This window comes from Chiloscyllium plagiosum, unplaced genomic scaffold, assembly GCF_037043375.1.
Source record: "Chiloscyllium plagiosum isolate Xiang-an unplaced genomic scaffold, Cpla_swu_hap1 HiC_scaffold_7, whole genome shotgun sequence".
In the NCBI taxonomy this organism is placed as follows: Eukaryota; Metazoa; Chordata; class Chondrichthyes; order Orectolobiformes; family Hemiscylliidae; genus Chiloscyllium; species Chiloscyllium plagiosum.
This window is the reverse complement of record NW_028270145.1, coordinates 36,704,490-36,719,375: the sequence shown is the minus strand read 5'-3', so window position 1 is coordinate 36,719,375 and position 14,886 is coordinate 36,704,490. Positions and strand designations below refer to the sequence as shown.

The window sequence follows — 14,886 nt, the reverse complement described above, 5'->3', positions numbered from 1 at the left end:
AAAAGTAGGGTTCAGAATGTGACGTTTTCATGATGAAAGTATAGGAATTGAAACAGTTGGCATCAATCTGCATCTCAAATCAGCTATCCAGCCAACTGAACTACTACTTTAGGGCAGTTTTTGCTCCACCAATCCAGGCAAATGGACAGTATTCTATTATGCCCCTGACTTATGCTTTGTCAGTGTTGGAATGTATTTGAGGAGTCAAAATTGAATAATTTGATTTAGAATGCTCAACCTCTGGCCTCTCTTAGTGCAGTGGTAGTTATTTACCTGGTCCAGTTAAGATTCTTATCAATGATGATCCCGGAGATGTTAATGATAACATACTGGCTGATGGTCATGCCAGTGAATAGCGTAGGAAAGTAGTTAGATTCTTGCTCTTCCTTCTGTGACATTTTTGTTTGGCATAGGGTTAAGGAGAATCCAAATTGACTTTATAAATACACTAGGACAAAAGGGTAACTAGGGAGAGAATAGGGCACTTCAAAGATCAGTAAGGCAGCCTACTGCAAGAGATGGAGAAGATACTAAACAAGTATTTTGCATCAGCGTTTACTGTAAAAAAGGGCGTGGAAGATATAGAATAGAACAGAGAACAGTACAGCAGAGTATAAATCCTTCATTGTTATGCTGAGCATTTATCTTAATCTAAGATCAACCTAACCTACACACCCCTCAATTTACTGCCATCCATGTGCTTGCCCAGCAGTCGCTTAAATGTCCCTAATGTCTTTGACTCTACTACCATTGCTGGCAGTGCATTCCACACACCCATCACTCTCTGCATAAAGAACTTTTCTCTGACATTTCCCTTATATCTTCCTCCAAATATCTTAAAATTATGACCCCTTGTGACGGCCATTTCTGCTCTGGGGAAAAGCCTCTGGCTATCTACTCTATCTGTGCCTCTCATTACCTTGTACGCCCCTGTCAAGTCACCAGTACGAAAAGCCCTAGATCACTTAACCTCTCTCCATAAGACAAACCCTGCAATCCAGGCAGCATCCTGGTAAATCTCCTCTGCACCTTCTCTAAAGCATCTACATCCTTTGTGTAATGAGGCAACCAGAATGGACACAATATTCCAAGTGTGGTCTAACCAGGGTTTGACAGAGCTGCAGTAAAACCTCATGGCTCTCAAACTTGATCACCCTGTTAATGAAAGCCAAAATGTGGGGAAATGGATGGTGAGATCTGGAAAAATGCCCACATTACAGAGGAGGCTGGATGTCTTAAAATGCATAAAGGATAAATCCCCAGGACCTGATCAAGTATACCCTCGAGCTCTTTGGGAAGCTGGGCCCCTTGCTGAGATATTTGTGTCATCGATAGGTGAGGTGCTGGAAGACTGGAGGTTGGCTATTTAAGAAAGGTGGTAAGGAAAAGCAAGGGAACTATAGACTGGTAAGCCTGACATCGGTGGTGGTCAAGTTGTTGGAGATAATCCTGAGGGCAGGATTTACATGTATTTGGAAAAGCAAGGACTGTTTGAAGATAGTCAACATGGCTTTGTGCCTGGGAAATCATGCCTCACTAACTTGCTGGAGTTTTTGAAGAAGTGACAAATCGAATTGATGAGGGGATTTGCAGTGAATGTGATCAATATAGACTTCAGTAAGGTGTTCAACAAGGTTTCTTATGGTAGACTGGTTAGCAAGGTTAGATCTCACAGAATATAGGGCGAACTAGCCATTGGGATACAGAACTAGCTCAAAGGTAGAAGGCAGAGCATGGTGGTGGAGGGTTGCTTTTCAGACTGGAAACCTGTGGAGTGCCAGAAGGATCGGTGCTAGGTCCACTATATTTCGTCATTTATATAAGTGGTTTGGATGTGAGCACCTTCTGCCATGTCCTTAGCCCAATCTCCACACGCCAGGCCTTGTCATTTCATGGGTTGTTATCACAAACAATCCATTAGCAGCCACTAATGGTTCCAATTAGCAGCAATTTCTATCCATGTGATAATTCAATGCCCTCTTGAATGCCTCTTTTGATCATGCTCCTCCACATTTCCAGGCACTGCATTCTATACGCAAGCTACTTGCTGTGTGAAAACATTTTTCTCGCATTGCACTGAAAGAAAAATCATACTAAATTTGAAGCATTTCTGTCTCCACAGAGGCTGCCAGAACTGCTGAATTTCTCCAGCATTTTCTGTTTTTATTTCAGACTTCCAGCATCTGCAGTATTTTCCTTTTATATCAGTAGGAGGTAATGCAACTCGCTTAAGAAGACAAATCATCAGCTTGAGTTCACATAAATAATTGAATCGAGGCAGTTACCCACAGGACCTCAAAGTTATTGATCATCACTTCTTGCTCTATCCTTTAGATCTCAATGGTAGCAGCCATCATCCTTATTCAAAAAGTTGTTCCTTCAAATCCCAGTGCAGAGAATTGAGAGTAGTAACTAATTTTTCTTGTGCCTTCCTTTGAAACTACAGATTCAGATGATTAAAGGCACTGACAAGTAAAAAACGTAAAATAGCACCCCAAGTTTAGTTCCTGGCAGCTTTACATTAAGTTGCCTTGATTTGATGCAATTCTTTTCTCATACATTGTTACCAGCGATATACTTCACCTCCACTATATGAAATACTCAAGTTTGCTCTCCTTCTTCAGTGTTCAGTCATGAGATGGCCAGTAGTTGCATCCACTGCTGCTCAGACAAACCCATTCATTACAAAGTGCACCTCCAGAGAATCTTTTGATATTGGTTTTAACTGTTTCATTGAACACATAGATTAGTTTATACACTCAATTTTTCTATATCTTTGGTATGTTTAATGTGAACACTTGAGCTATGTAATAGAATCATAGAATCCCGACAGTGTGGAAACAGGTCATTTGGCCCAACAAGTTCACATTGACCCTCCGAAGAGTAACTCATGGAGACCCATTCCCCTACACTTTTACTCTGTGTTTCCCCTGACTAATGCACCTAACCTACACATCCCTGAGCAGTATGGGTAATTTAGCATGGTTAATTCATCTAAGCTGCTCATTTTTGGACTATGGGAGGAAACCAGAGCAACCGGAGAAAACCGAAGCAGACACTGGGAAAATGTGCTGGAATTGAACCATTGGTTCCTGGCATTGAGAGGCAACAGTGCTAACCACTGAGCCACTGTGTTGAAATACAGGATGAAAGCTGGGTGGGACACAAGCCAGTTTGAATCAGTCAGTAGCCCTTAGTTGGTGTGCTGCAGTGGCTGAAGAGCACAAGTTGAAGTTCTTTGGAAACTTGTCCCATTGCTAATTTTAATAGTTCAATGGGAATCAAAGAACCTAGGGCACAATTCAGAAGAGAGCAAGCAACTTCCATGTTTCCTGGAGAATATTCCTGACTCAATAAACAGCACCAAAAACAATTAATTTCTTTACTGCTGTTAGTGGGCTGTAATGATGTGAAAATGTCTACTGTGCTAACGATTGTAATATCAGAGCTCAGTGTGGTTCATGATGTGTGAAGTATTTTGGGCTATTTGAGAGCTATTAATAAGATGTTTTACAAATATATTTCTTTCTTTCATTTTGTTACATTTATTGTATGTAGTAAATTGGTAGCAATAAAATGATTAAAGTGCATTACAACACCACAATTTATCTTTCTGTGTTCTAGGTACTTGGAGACCACACTATAAGGAGGAGACAATTGTAATTGCATTGGCATCGGTATCAGTTGTAGCTGTTCTGATTGCAGCTTTCTTCTTTGGGTATAGAATGCTCGCAGGTGAGTGTCAGCAAATAATATGCCGTCATAATTTAGAGAAGGTTCAAAATTCTTTCACTCGCACTCCTTTTCTCTGCCTCTGTCTGTATTGCACTCTCTGTATTTCACTCAGTTTCTGCATTTTACTGTCTCTATGTTTTGCATTCTCTCTCATGCACTCTCTAACTCGTAATCTCATACTCAGAATCACGCTGTCATTCTGTCTCGCCCCGTCACTCTCTTGTGTGTTCTTTCTCTCTTGCATTCTCTCACTCTCTGCCTTGCTCCCCAATCCATGCAACATCCTGGTAACCTCTTATGCACCCTCTCCAAAGCCTCCACATCCTTCCTAAAGTGTGGTGACCAGAACTGCACACTACTACTCCAAATGTGCCCTAACTGAAGCTTTATACACACAACACCAGGTTGCACAGCTGTAAAGTGACTTGTATAGTCAATGCCCTGACCAATGAAGGCAAGCATGCCATACACTTTCTTTACCACCTTATCCACTTAGTATGGGAATAAGGATAGGAATTTCAGAGGGCATAGTACTTGAGAGGGGAGAAGTGGAAGGAGGTGTGAGTATAGGAGAGAGGTGTCTACAGGAGACAAGGAGAAAACAAAGTGGAAAGAAAGGAGAGAGTGAAAATTGTCACGACAAAGTTTGGTCTGGGAAGAGCCAAAATCGGAGGTGAGGAAGATTCAAGTTACATCTGTTTGGTTGCACAGCAATTATTAGGGTACGTTAAAGCCAATTCCAAATACATGTTTGTAAAGGAAATCTCCGGTATTAACATGAATTTTCATCATATCCATTTAAACGGAGTTAAATCTATTTTACTGAATTTGAACACGAGCCATGAAAGGATTGAGATTTATTTGTTATAGTTTCGAAATGAATTCAGGCAATACTTAGCATAAAATGGATGGAAGTAACCTTTTTTTCCTGGAAACCTTTCTCCTTGTTTCTAATTTGATACTTTGTGGCTGTTACTCGTCAATGGAAAGTGATCATCTCTTCATCAAAGTGATCATCTCTTCATCTCCGGTTGGCTATTCTTCATGCACTATCTAGCTAGTGAGACCCACCCAGAAGTGAGAACAATACAGCCAGTCCTTATCCTCTGCTTATTTGACATACATGCATGCAGAACTCAGTATAAGATGATCAAGCTTACATATATCTGTATTACCATTGATTAATATTCAGGAGCACTAGATGATGATCAGAAGTAGGAATCTGCATGCTCAGTAGTCACTGGATAGGGGTCAGGAGTGTGTATCTGCCTATGTGATTGTTACAAAAGCCAGAATTTGATGATCTCGAGGTTAGCTAATTCAAAACATATAAAATAAACAAAGGGACTTTAAAGTTTTAATTTAATCTGAGTTCTAATGGCTCCCGAAAATGCCAGCAGAGTTTATTTCAGATTTATCTATATTTTTCACTTGTTGTCTAGATCACTGTTCAGCAGCCACCAGTTTTCAATTGTGCTGTTACACCTGGTCTCAGTGTTCCTGGGTGAAGGAGTACAAGAAAATCAGCAAAGGCCTCCACTCCTCCTTGCTTTAAAGTGCATTGGTTGGGATGCCATCCACAGTCAAATAAAAATGATCACTTGGCCCAGCTTGGCAAGTAATGTTTCATGTAAGAACTATCAACCTGAAAGTGTCCTTGCAGGTCACACACAAGTCCACCCTTTTAAATTACTGCATCTGCATTGCCATACATTCAAATAAATGTGGATGACCAGTGTTCATGTAACTAAAAACTGACGCTTCAGAAACTGTAGTGAATCATTTTGTGGATGATCACGATTTTTGTGGGACACTTAGTGCCTAGGATTACTCTAAAAAACATTGATAATGACAAGTTGAATTTTGTTTTGGTAAACTCACTGTTCATCTTGTTTTGCTTAATTAGCTTCTGTGTTCTAAAATTAAGAGATAGCATTATTGTTTTGGGCCCCTTTGTTCTAACACCGTAGTGCAAGTGTCCTTGCAAACCTTCCAAGTAAGGAGTATGGTAACAGAATCTCCTGTACATCAAAACCTCCTTCATGACACAAAATCTCCCAAATGTTGTTTTATGGACCATGTGCTATGCGATAAAGACACAACAGATTCATTGCATGTTGACTGACCTTTCCTCTCATTTAGATTGTTAGACCATAAGAACAGGAACGGAACTAACCGTTCGACCCCTCCAGCCTGCTCTGCCAGTCAATAGGATCATGGCTGAACGGATACTCCAATTTAAATACATAAGGACTCTGCCCCCACTGTAGAGGGGCAGAGTACTTATGTATTTGACAATAAGTTCCAAAGACTCTCAAACCCTCTGAGAGAAGAAATTCCTCCTCTTCTCAGTCTTAAATTGGTGTCCCTTTATTCTGAGATTGTGGCCTCTGGTCCTAGACTCTTCCAAGAGGGAAAACACATTCTCCGTATTTACTCTCAAGAATCCTATATGTTTGCCCTTTTCCATTGTACTACAGCACACAGATCACAATTATTGTGAAAAATACTTGTGCTTTCAAGAGAGCAAGCCAAAGAATGCTCACTACAGACCACCACGCAAGCCATTAATTCATTATATCTGAAATTCAAGGCTTGCGTAAAGATTTGTAGCTCGGGTGCTGGTTGCCGTACTTGTGGGTATGTTCGCCGAGCTGGGAAATTGATTTGTAGACGTTTTGTTCCCCTGACTAGGTGACATTTTCAATGTTTTGGAGCTCCTGTGAAGCACTGCTGTAATGTGTCTTCTGGAATTTATTTGGTTTCATTGCCGCTGCTTCCTGTTGCCGGTTCTGGTTGTTTGTTGTAGTGGTCGGTATACTGGGTCTAGATCTATGTGTTTGTTGATGGAGTCTGTGGATGATTGCAATGCTTCTAGAAATTCTCTTGCTCTCTGTTTAGCTTGTCCTGTGATCGTTGTCGAATCACAGTTGAATTTGTGGTCCTTGTCATCTGTTTGTATGCCTACCAGGGACAGCTGGTCATGACGTTTAGTGGCTAGTTGGTGTTCGTGGATGCAGATTGCTAATTCTCCGCCTATTTGTCCTATTTATTGTTTCATTCAGGTTTTGCATGGTATCTTGTAAATTACGTTAGTCTTGCATATGATGGATATAGGGTCTTTTCCTGTGGTGAGTTATTGTCTGGACGTGGCTGTCGGTTTATGGGCTGTCATGACTCCAAATAGTCAGAGAAATCTGGCTGTAGTTCTGAGATTTTTTTTAATTTAAGATAGCATGGCTAGTGTGTTGGGTTGTGGCATGTCTTTGTTTCATTGTTTGTCTGCTGGGCATCTGCAGATGAAGTTGTGGGGATATCCGCTCTTGGTAAAGATTCTGTGGAGGTCGTCGTTGCCTTGTCTTCGCATGTCGGAATGCTACAGTGTGTTGTAGCCCATTTCTATAGGGTCCTAATGCAGCTTCCCTTGTATGTGTTCAGATGGTTGCTGTTGTAGTTCAGGATCTGGTCCATGTGTGTTGCTTTTCTAGACACTCTTGCAGTGCATTCACGATTCTGTGTTCTTTCTACCATCACATCCAGGAATGGGAGTTGGTGGTTGGTTTCCTCCTCTCTCGTAAATTTGACCCCAGTGAGCATGGTGTTGATAGTCTGATGTATGTTCTCGATGTCTGTTCTCTTAATAATTACAAAAGTGTCATCCATGTACCTGATACAGACTTTGGGTCAGATTTGTGAGGGAGCTGTTTGTTCCAATCTTTGCATCATTGCTTTTGCTATGAGCCCGAAGATGGGTGAATCCATAGGTATTCCATTGATTGCTCATATATCTGAGTGATGAATGTGCAGTGTGTCATCAAGCAAAGGTCTAGTAGTTTCAGTATGTCATCCTTGTCGATAGGTTCCCTGTCATGTCATCTGTATTGTTTGTCCAGGAGGTTGGCTGTTGTCTCTCTGGCTAGAGTTTTGTCAATTGCAGTAAACAGTGCCATTACATCAAATGAGACCATTGCTTTGTCCTCATCTATGTTTATATTCTTGATGCTGTCTAGGAATTCCTAGGAATTACAGCCCATAAACTGACAGCCACGCACAGACAACAGCTGACCAGAACAAAAGACCATTTGTAAGACTAATATAGTTTACAAGATTCAATGCAAAGACTACATGAAACACTATATAGAACAACTAGCAATCCATATCCACGAATACCAACTAGCCACTAAACACCACTACCAACTGTCCCTAGTAGCCAAACAGATGACAAGGACCACAAATTCGACAACAATGATAGGACAAGCTCTTCAGGGGACAGCCAAGCATGGCAGTCATCCACAGACTCCATCAACAAGCGCATAGACTAGACGCAGTATACCGGCCACTATAACGAACAATTAGAAAAGGCAACTGGAAGCAGCAGGAATGAAACCAAATAAATTCCAGAAGAGACAATATAGCACTGTTTCACAGGAGGCTCCAAAGCACTGAATATGTCACCTAGACAGGGGACGAAATGTCTGCAAATCAACTTCCCAGCACGGAGAGCATACCTACAATTATATCTGAAATCTGTTTGTAAAAGCAGCATGGACCAGCACGAACCAGTGAAGAACGTTGTAACTTGGTAATATCACTGGATGACTAATCTAAAAGCTCACACGAATGCATAGAGGTTCAAGTCCCACAATGGCAGTTGATGGAATTCAATAAGTATGTCTGCAATTGAGAGTTAGTTTCAGTTATGGTGCCCATGAGGATTATCATTGGTTACAGAATCTCAGAATCAGAGAGTCATATAGCATGCAAACAGATCCTTCAGTCCAACTTGTCTGCACTGAGCAGACATCCTAATCTGACCTAGTCCCATGAGCCAACATTTGGCCCATATCCATCTCAACCCTTCATATACTCATGCCTTTTAAATGTTATAATTGTACTCACCTATTCAGTCTCCTCTTGTAACTCAAACCCTCCAGTCCAGGCAACAAGCTTGTAAATCTTTTCTGCATCGTCTCAAGTTTCAAAATATCCTTTCCTTGGAAGGGCGACCAGAAATGTATGCAGTATTCTAAAAGTGGCCACACTAATCACCCGTAAAGCTGCAACATGTCATTCCCAACTCCAATATTCAGTGTTCTGACCAATGAAGGCAAGTGTGCCAAACACCATCTTCACCCATCTACTTTCAAGGAACTGTGCACCTGCACCTCAATGTGTCTCTTTATTCAGCAACATTCCCCGGGGCTCTACCATTAACTGTAGAAGTCCTTCCCTGGTTTGTCTTAACAAAATGCAACACCTCACGTTTATCTAAATTAAATTCATCCACCATTCATCGGCCCCTTGGCCCATCTGATCAAAGTCCTATTGTAATCTTCTTCAGTGCCCACTGCACCTACTTTGGTATCTTCTGCAAACTTACTAACCATACCTTCTATTTTCTCATCCAAATCATTTATATAAATGACGAAAAGCAGTGGAACCAGCAACAATCCTTATGGTACACCACTGGTCACAGGCCTCCTGGTCGAAAAGCTACCATCACTCTCTACCCTCTAACTCCTACCTTCAAGCCAATTTTGTATCCAATTGGCGAGCTCTCCCTGGATCCCATGTGATCTACCCTTAATAGCCAATCTACCATGCAAAGTGTTGTCGAACACTTTGCTGAATCCCATGCAGATAATATCTACCTCTCTGCCTTTGTCTATCTTCTTTGTCACCTCGTCAAGAAACTCAATCATGTAAGTGAGACATGATTTCCCATGCACAGATCCATGTTGACTATTCGTAATCAGTGCTTGCTTTTCCAAATGCATGTAAATCCTATCCCTCAGAATCCCAACTACCAACTTACCCACCACTCATGTAAGGCTCACTGGTCAATAGTTTCCTGGCTTTTCCTTATAGCCTTTCTTAAATAATGGCACCACTTCAGTCAACCTCGTCTTCTGGCAGCCTACTTGTGGCTATCGATGATACAAGGATCGCAGCAAGGAGTCCAGCCACCTCTTACCGTGTTTCCCACAAAGTTCTGGGAAATTTATGATCAGGGTATTTATCTACCTATTATGTATTTTAAGACCTCCAGCACCACCTCCTCTGTAATATGAACTCTTTTCAAGACATCACTGTTTATTTCCCCAAGTTCCCTCGCTTCCATGTCCTTATCCACAGTAAATACTGACATGAAATATTTGTTTAGTATCTCACCCATTGCCTGTAGTTCCACACATAAATCTTCCATGCTGAACTTTAAGAGGCCATATTCTCTCCTCAGTTACTGTTTTGCCCTTAAAGTGCTTAAAATCTCTTTGGTTTCTCTTTAACTCTATTTGCCAAAGCTATCTCATGTCCCCCTCCTGATTTCCCTTTTAAGTACATTCCTATTGCCCTTGTACTCCTCTAGGGATTCACCTGATTCCAGCTGTCTATAGCTAACGTAAGACTCCTCCTTTTTCTTGACCAGAGTCTCAATTTCTCCAGTCATCCTGCATTCCCTGCACCTACCAGCCTTGCCCTTCACATTAATAGGAACATGCTGTCTCTGAACTCTCGTTTTCTCATTTAAGTTCCCATGTCTGAATAGCCTCCCCCCCCGTCAACCTTTGTAAGTTCCTGTCTTAACACCATCAAGTATTGTTCCTTCTATTGTTGGTACATCCACATATTGAATATGAAAGTTTTCTTGAACACATTTAACAAATTCCTCCCCATTGAAGCCCCAGCAAATGTTTAGAAAGTTAAAATTCCCTATTATTATAACCCTTTGTTCTTACAGATATCTAAATTCCTCTTACATATTTACTTCTCAGTTTCCCGTTGACTATTGAGGAGCCTATGAAATGATCCCAGCAAAGTGTTCATCCCTTTCTTACTTCTCGGTTCCACCAATATAACCTCACTGGATGATCTCCCAGGAATATTCTGCCTAAGTAAAGTCAGAATATTTTCCCTATCCAAACACACCAATTCGCCCTCCTTTTATGTCTCCCTTTCTATCCTTCCTATTGCATCTATACCTCGGAACTTTCAGCTGCCAGTCCTGTCCAGGCTTGAGCCATGTTTCTGTAACAGCTATAATATACTAGTTCCATGTTCCAAATCATGCCCTAACCAGGGCCACTCAGCTCCTGATCTCATTATAGCCTTAGTTCAACCTGGACAAAAGAGCTGAATTCTAGACGTGACTTGAGAGTGACAGCCATTGACACAAGTCTGCATTCGACCTGGTATGGTATCAAGGAGCCCAAGCAAAATAGGAATCAATGGGTATCAGGGGGAAAACTCTCCGGTGGTTGGAGTCATATCTGACACATAGGAAGATGGTCATGGTAGTTGGAGGTCAGTCATCTCAGCTCCAGGACATCTCTATAGGAGTTCCTCAGGGTCCTCGGCCCAACCAGCATCAGCTGGTTCATCAATAACCTTCCCTCCATCATAAGTTCAGAAGTGAGAATGTTTGCCAATGATTGCATAATGTTCACCACCATTTGCGACTCCTCAGGTACTGAAGTGTTCAAATGCAACAAGATCTGGACAATATCCAGGCTTGGGCTGAGAAGTGGCAAGTAACATTCGCATCACACAAATACCAGGTGATGACCATTATTAATAAGAGACAATCTAACCACCACCCAATGGTATTATCATCATTGAATCCTCAACAATCAATATTCTGGGGGTTATCATTGACCAAAAACTCAACTGGACTCGCTACATAAACATTGTGGTTACAAGAGCAGGTCAGAGGCGAGAAGCACTGTGGCAAGTAACTCACCTCCTGATTCCCCATACATAGCCTGACCACCATCTACAAGACACAAATCAGGAATGTGATAGAATACTTCCAACTTGCCTGGATGAGTACAGCCCCAACAACATTCAAGAAGCTTGACACTATTCAGGACAAAGCAGCCTTTTGACTGGTACTACATCCATAAGCATCCACTCCCTCCAGTATGCATTGTCTAAGAGATGTACTGCAGAAATTCACCATAGATCCTCAGACAACACTGTCAAAACCCACAGCCACTTTGATCTAGAATGACAAAAGCAGCAGATAAGTGGGAAAACAACCACTTTCAAGTTCCCCATCAAGCCGGTCACCATTCTGACTTGGAAATACATCGCAGTTCCTTCACTGTCATTGGGTCAAATCCTGGAATTCCCACCCTAAATGCATTGTGGGTGAACCCACAGCAAGTAGATTACAGCAGTTCAAGAGGACACCTCATTACCACCTTCTGAAGGGTAACCAGGGACAGGCAATAAATGCTGGCTAGCCCACATCCCATAAATCAATTTTTAAAAAAGTGCATTTGCTTTATGTGTCAGACCTCTTGCATTTATGTAAATGCAGTTTAATTCATCAGTCTTTCCTTGTTGTCTGCCAAGCTGAAGTCTGTCTTGACTGTTTGACTTGCTCCCCTTACCTCCTGTACCAGCCTCAGCCTTTTCTTTTTTCTCACTATTATTGGTAGCACTAGCAAATCTCCAAGCAAAGATATTGGTCTCTTCCAATTCAGGTAAAATCTGTCCCTCTTATACAAGTCTCTACCCTGAAGAGATCGCATTGGTTCAAAAATGTGAATCTTTGCCCCTTGCAACGTCCCCTTAGCCTCACATTCATCTGCTCTATCTTCCTGTTCCTACATTCCTTAGCACGTGGCATTACAAGTAGTCCAGTTATCACTGCCCTCAAGGACCTACTTTTAAACCACTGCCTAGTTTCCTGTATTCTCTCTGCAGACCTCAATCCCTTCCCTACCTACGTTATTGGCACCAATGTGTACAACAACTTCCTACTGGTCACTCTCCCCTTTCAGAACATTGTGCACCCTCTCCGAGACAACCTTTACCCTGCCACCAAGGAGGACACATACTGTCCTTATGTCTCGCTTACAGCCGCAGAACTTCTATTGTGCCCCAAACTAGAGAGTCCTTATTATAATCGATTGCTTGGAACCTGACATTTCCCTCATTACAGTAGAGCCAGTGCTCTGTTCACCTGAGAGGTCACCCCTTCAACAACATCCAAAACTCACATGTATTTGAGATGGGGATAGCCACAGGAATCTTCTGCAACACTTGGCTACTTCTCCTACCAGACAACCTTCTAGCTGACTGTATCTGCAGTTTTTTTACCTTCCTGAAGTTGTCATCCATTTAGATTAGATTAGATTACATTTTTTTTTACATTACATTACAGTGTGGAAACAGGCCCCTCAGCCCAACAAGTCCACACCGACCCGCCGAAGCGCAACCCACCCATATCCCCACATCTACCCCTTACCTAACACTACGGGCAATTTAGCATGGCCATTTCACCTTACCTGCACATCTTTGGACTGTGGGAGGAAACCGGAGCACCTGGAGGAAACCCACGCAGACACGGGGAGAACGTGCAAACTCCACACAGTCAGTTGCCCGAGGCAGGAATTGAACCCGGGTCTCTGGCGCTGTGAGGCAGCAGTGCTAACCATTGTGCCACCGTGCCGCCCATTGTTGTAAAAACCTATACAGTTTGTTACTAGTTTGCTCTTCAGTAAAGGAAATTTGCCATCCTTACTTGGTCTGCCCTATGTGTGACTCCAGACAGGCAATAATGTGTCTGTTGATTCTTAACTGCGCCCTGAACAAGGCCTAAAAAATCTCTCAATTCAAGGCTAATTGGGATGGGCAACAAAAAAGCCTTGCCAATGATACCCACATTCCATGAAAGAATAAAGACAGAAAAACTGTAATTCTTTATTAAGAATGTTGATCTCGGCTATGGAAGAAGGAAGGCCACGACAATTGATCTTAACAGCCCTATTCTATGGGGGAGACACCTAGCCAGTGCTTTTGTTGGTGAATATATGAACAGGTCTCATTGGAATGCTCTCTATGCTACAATACTTAGTCAACACTATTTCAGATGGACAGCTGACTGTATGAACTACCACCTTGGATGAATCAGTGATGCCTGCCAGCTTGCCAGGAGGAAGCCAGTTAGACCATGTATGTAAACTAGTCCAATAAGGCCATCTGATGCTCCAGATGACAGAGCTTTCTGTCACTGCCAACTGAAAGTGACAGTGCCAACTGAAGCTGACGAAAATGCACAGAAGGTTTTTTGGCAGGAGTTTGGGATAAGTCTGATGAACACTTTTATATTTTCAACATTTGCAATTTATTGCTTTTTCTAATTATTATTCTTGACTCTCTGGTATGTTTGAGAATACTGTTACTAGTGATATGTTTCTGCAGTGGTTTAGAGTCACTAACAATTTTCAAGTTTCCCACATTTAGGTATCTTATGATTCCTAATTTAGCCCTAATGCTGCCAAGTTATGGACAGTAGTTTGATGTTGGCTTTCCACCTCTGGAACTTTGGTTGAAGTCCCATTTAGCCTGGTGATGTTTCTGATAGCTATATGACTTGAATATGAATTGAGCAATGGGTAGTTTCCACTTAGTTTCTAGTTAGATTGGAGAAAAATGTAAATCTCCCTTATTACAAATCTGTACCAATTGACACTAACTTGCAATGTTAGTCAGAGAGGATGTGGAAATGGAAAAGATCACATGGGTGTGATAGATCCTGCAGTTCTGAGGTTGTGAGACTGAGGCACTTTGAAGGGCATTAGAAAAGGAGCTTCACTTACATGTATCCTTTGCGGTGCCAGTGTGTGATGGGTCATTGTAGATGGAACTTTCCTTTGTATTTGACCTGTGCTGTGATATTCTTGGAATTTTGATACTGGATATGTGAAATGGGAAGCATTCCTCTTCCAGACATTAACATCCTCATCAAATTGGAATTGCTGGATAAACTGAGCAGGTGTGGCAGAATCTGGCAGTATTCAAAGCTGTTCTGAAGAAGGCTTTCTCTCCACAGAAGTTGCCAGACCTGCTGAGTTTTTCTAGCAACTTTTGTTTCTGATTTCCACCATATGCAGTTATTTGGATTTTTAAAATTAATTAACTGGAGTTGTTAACTTGAGATGGATATCATTAGTAGATTTCTTACTTTCTCCTCTGAAATATAGATAAAATGAGGACTGCAGATGCTGGAGATCAGAGCTGAAAAATGTATTGCTGGAAAAGCGCAACAGGTCAGGCAGCATCCAAGGAGCAGGAGAATTGACGTTTCGGGCATAAGCCCTTCTTCAGGATTCCTGAAGAAGGGCTTATGCCTGAAACATCGAT

The 14,886-nt window shown here is 41.8% G+C and overlaps 1 protein-coding gene across 2 annotated transcripts in view; it reads left to right on the top strand.

The window, feature by feature from the left end:
* bmpr2b (bone morphogenetic protein receptor type 2b) overlaps window positions 1-14,886 on the top strand; it is a 324,336-nt gene that overhangs the window by 263,074 nt on the left and 46,376 nt on the right. Inside the window, exon 4 of one of the 2 annotated variants that reach the window (XM_087988932.1) lies at window positions 3,625-3,735. The exons of the other annotated variant lie outside the window; for it this stretch is intronic. Within the exon in view, the coding sequence (XP_087845058.1) occupies window positions 3,625-3,735 (111 nt within the window). The remainder of the gene's footprint in view (window positions 1-3,624; window positions 3,736-14,886) is intronic. 2 annotated transcript variants of the gene reach the window in all.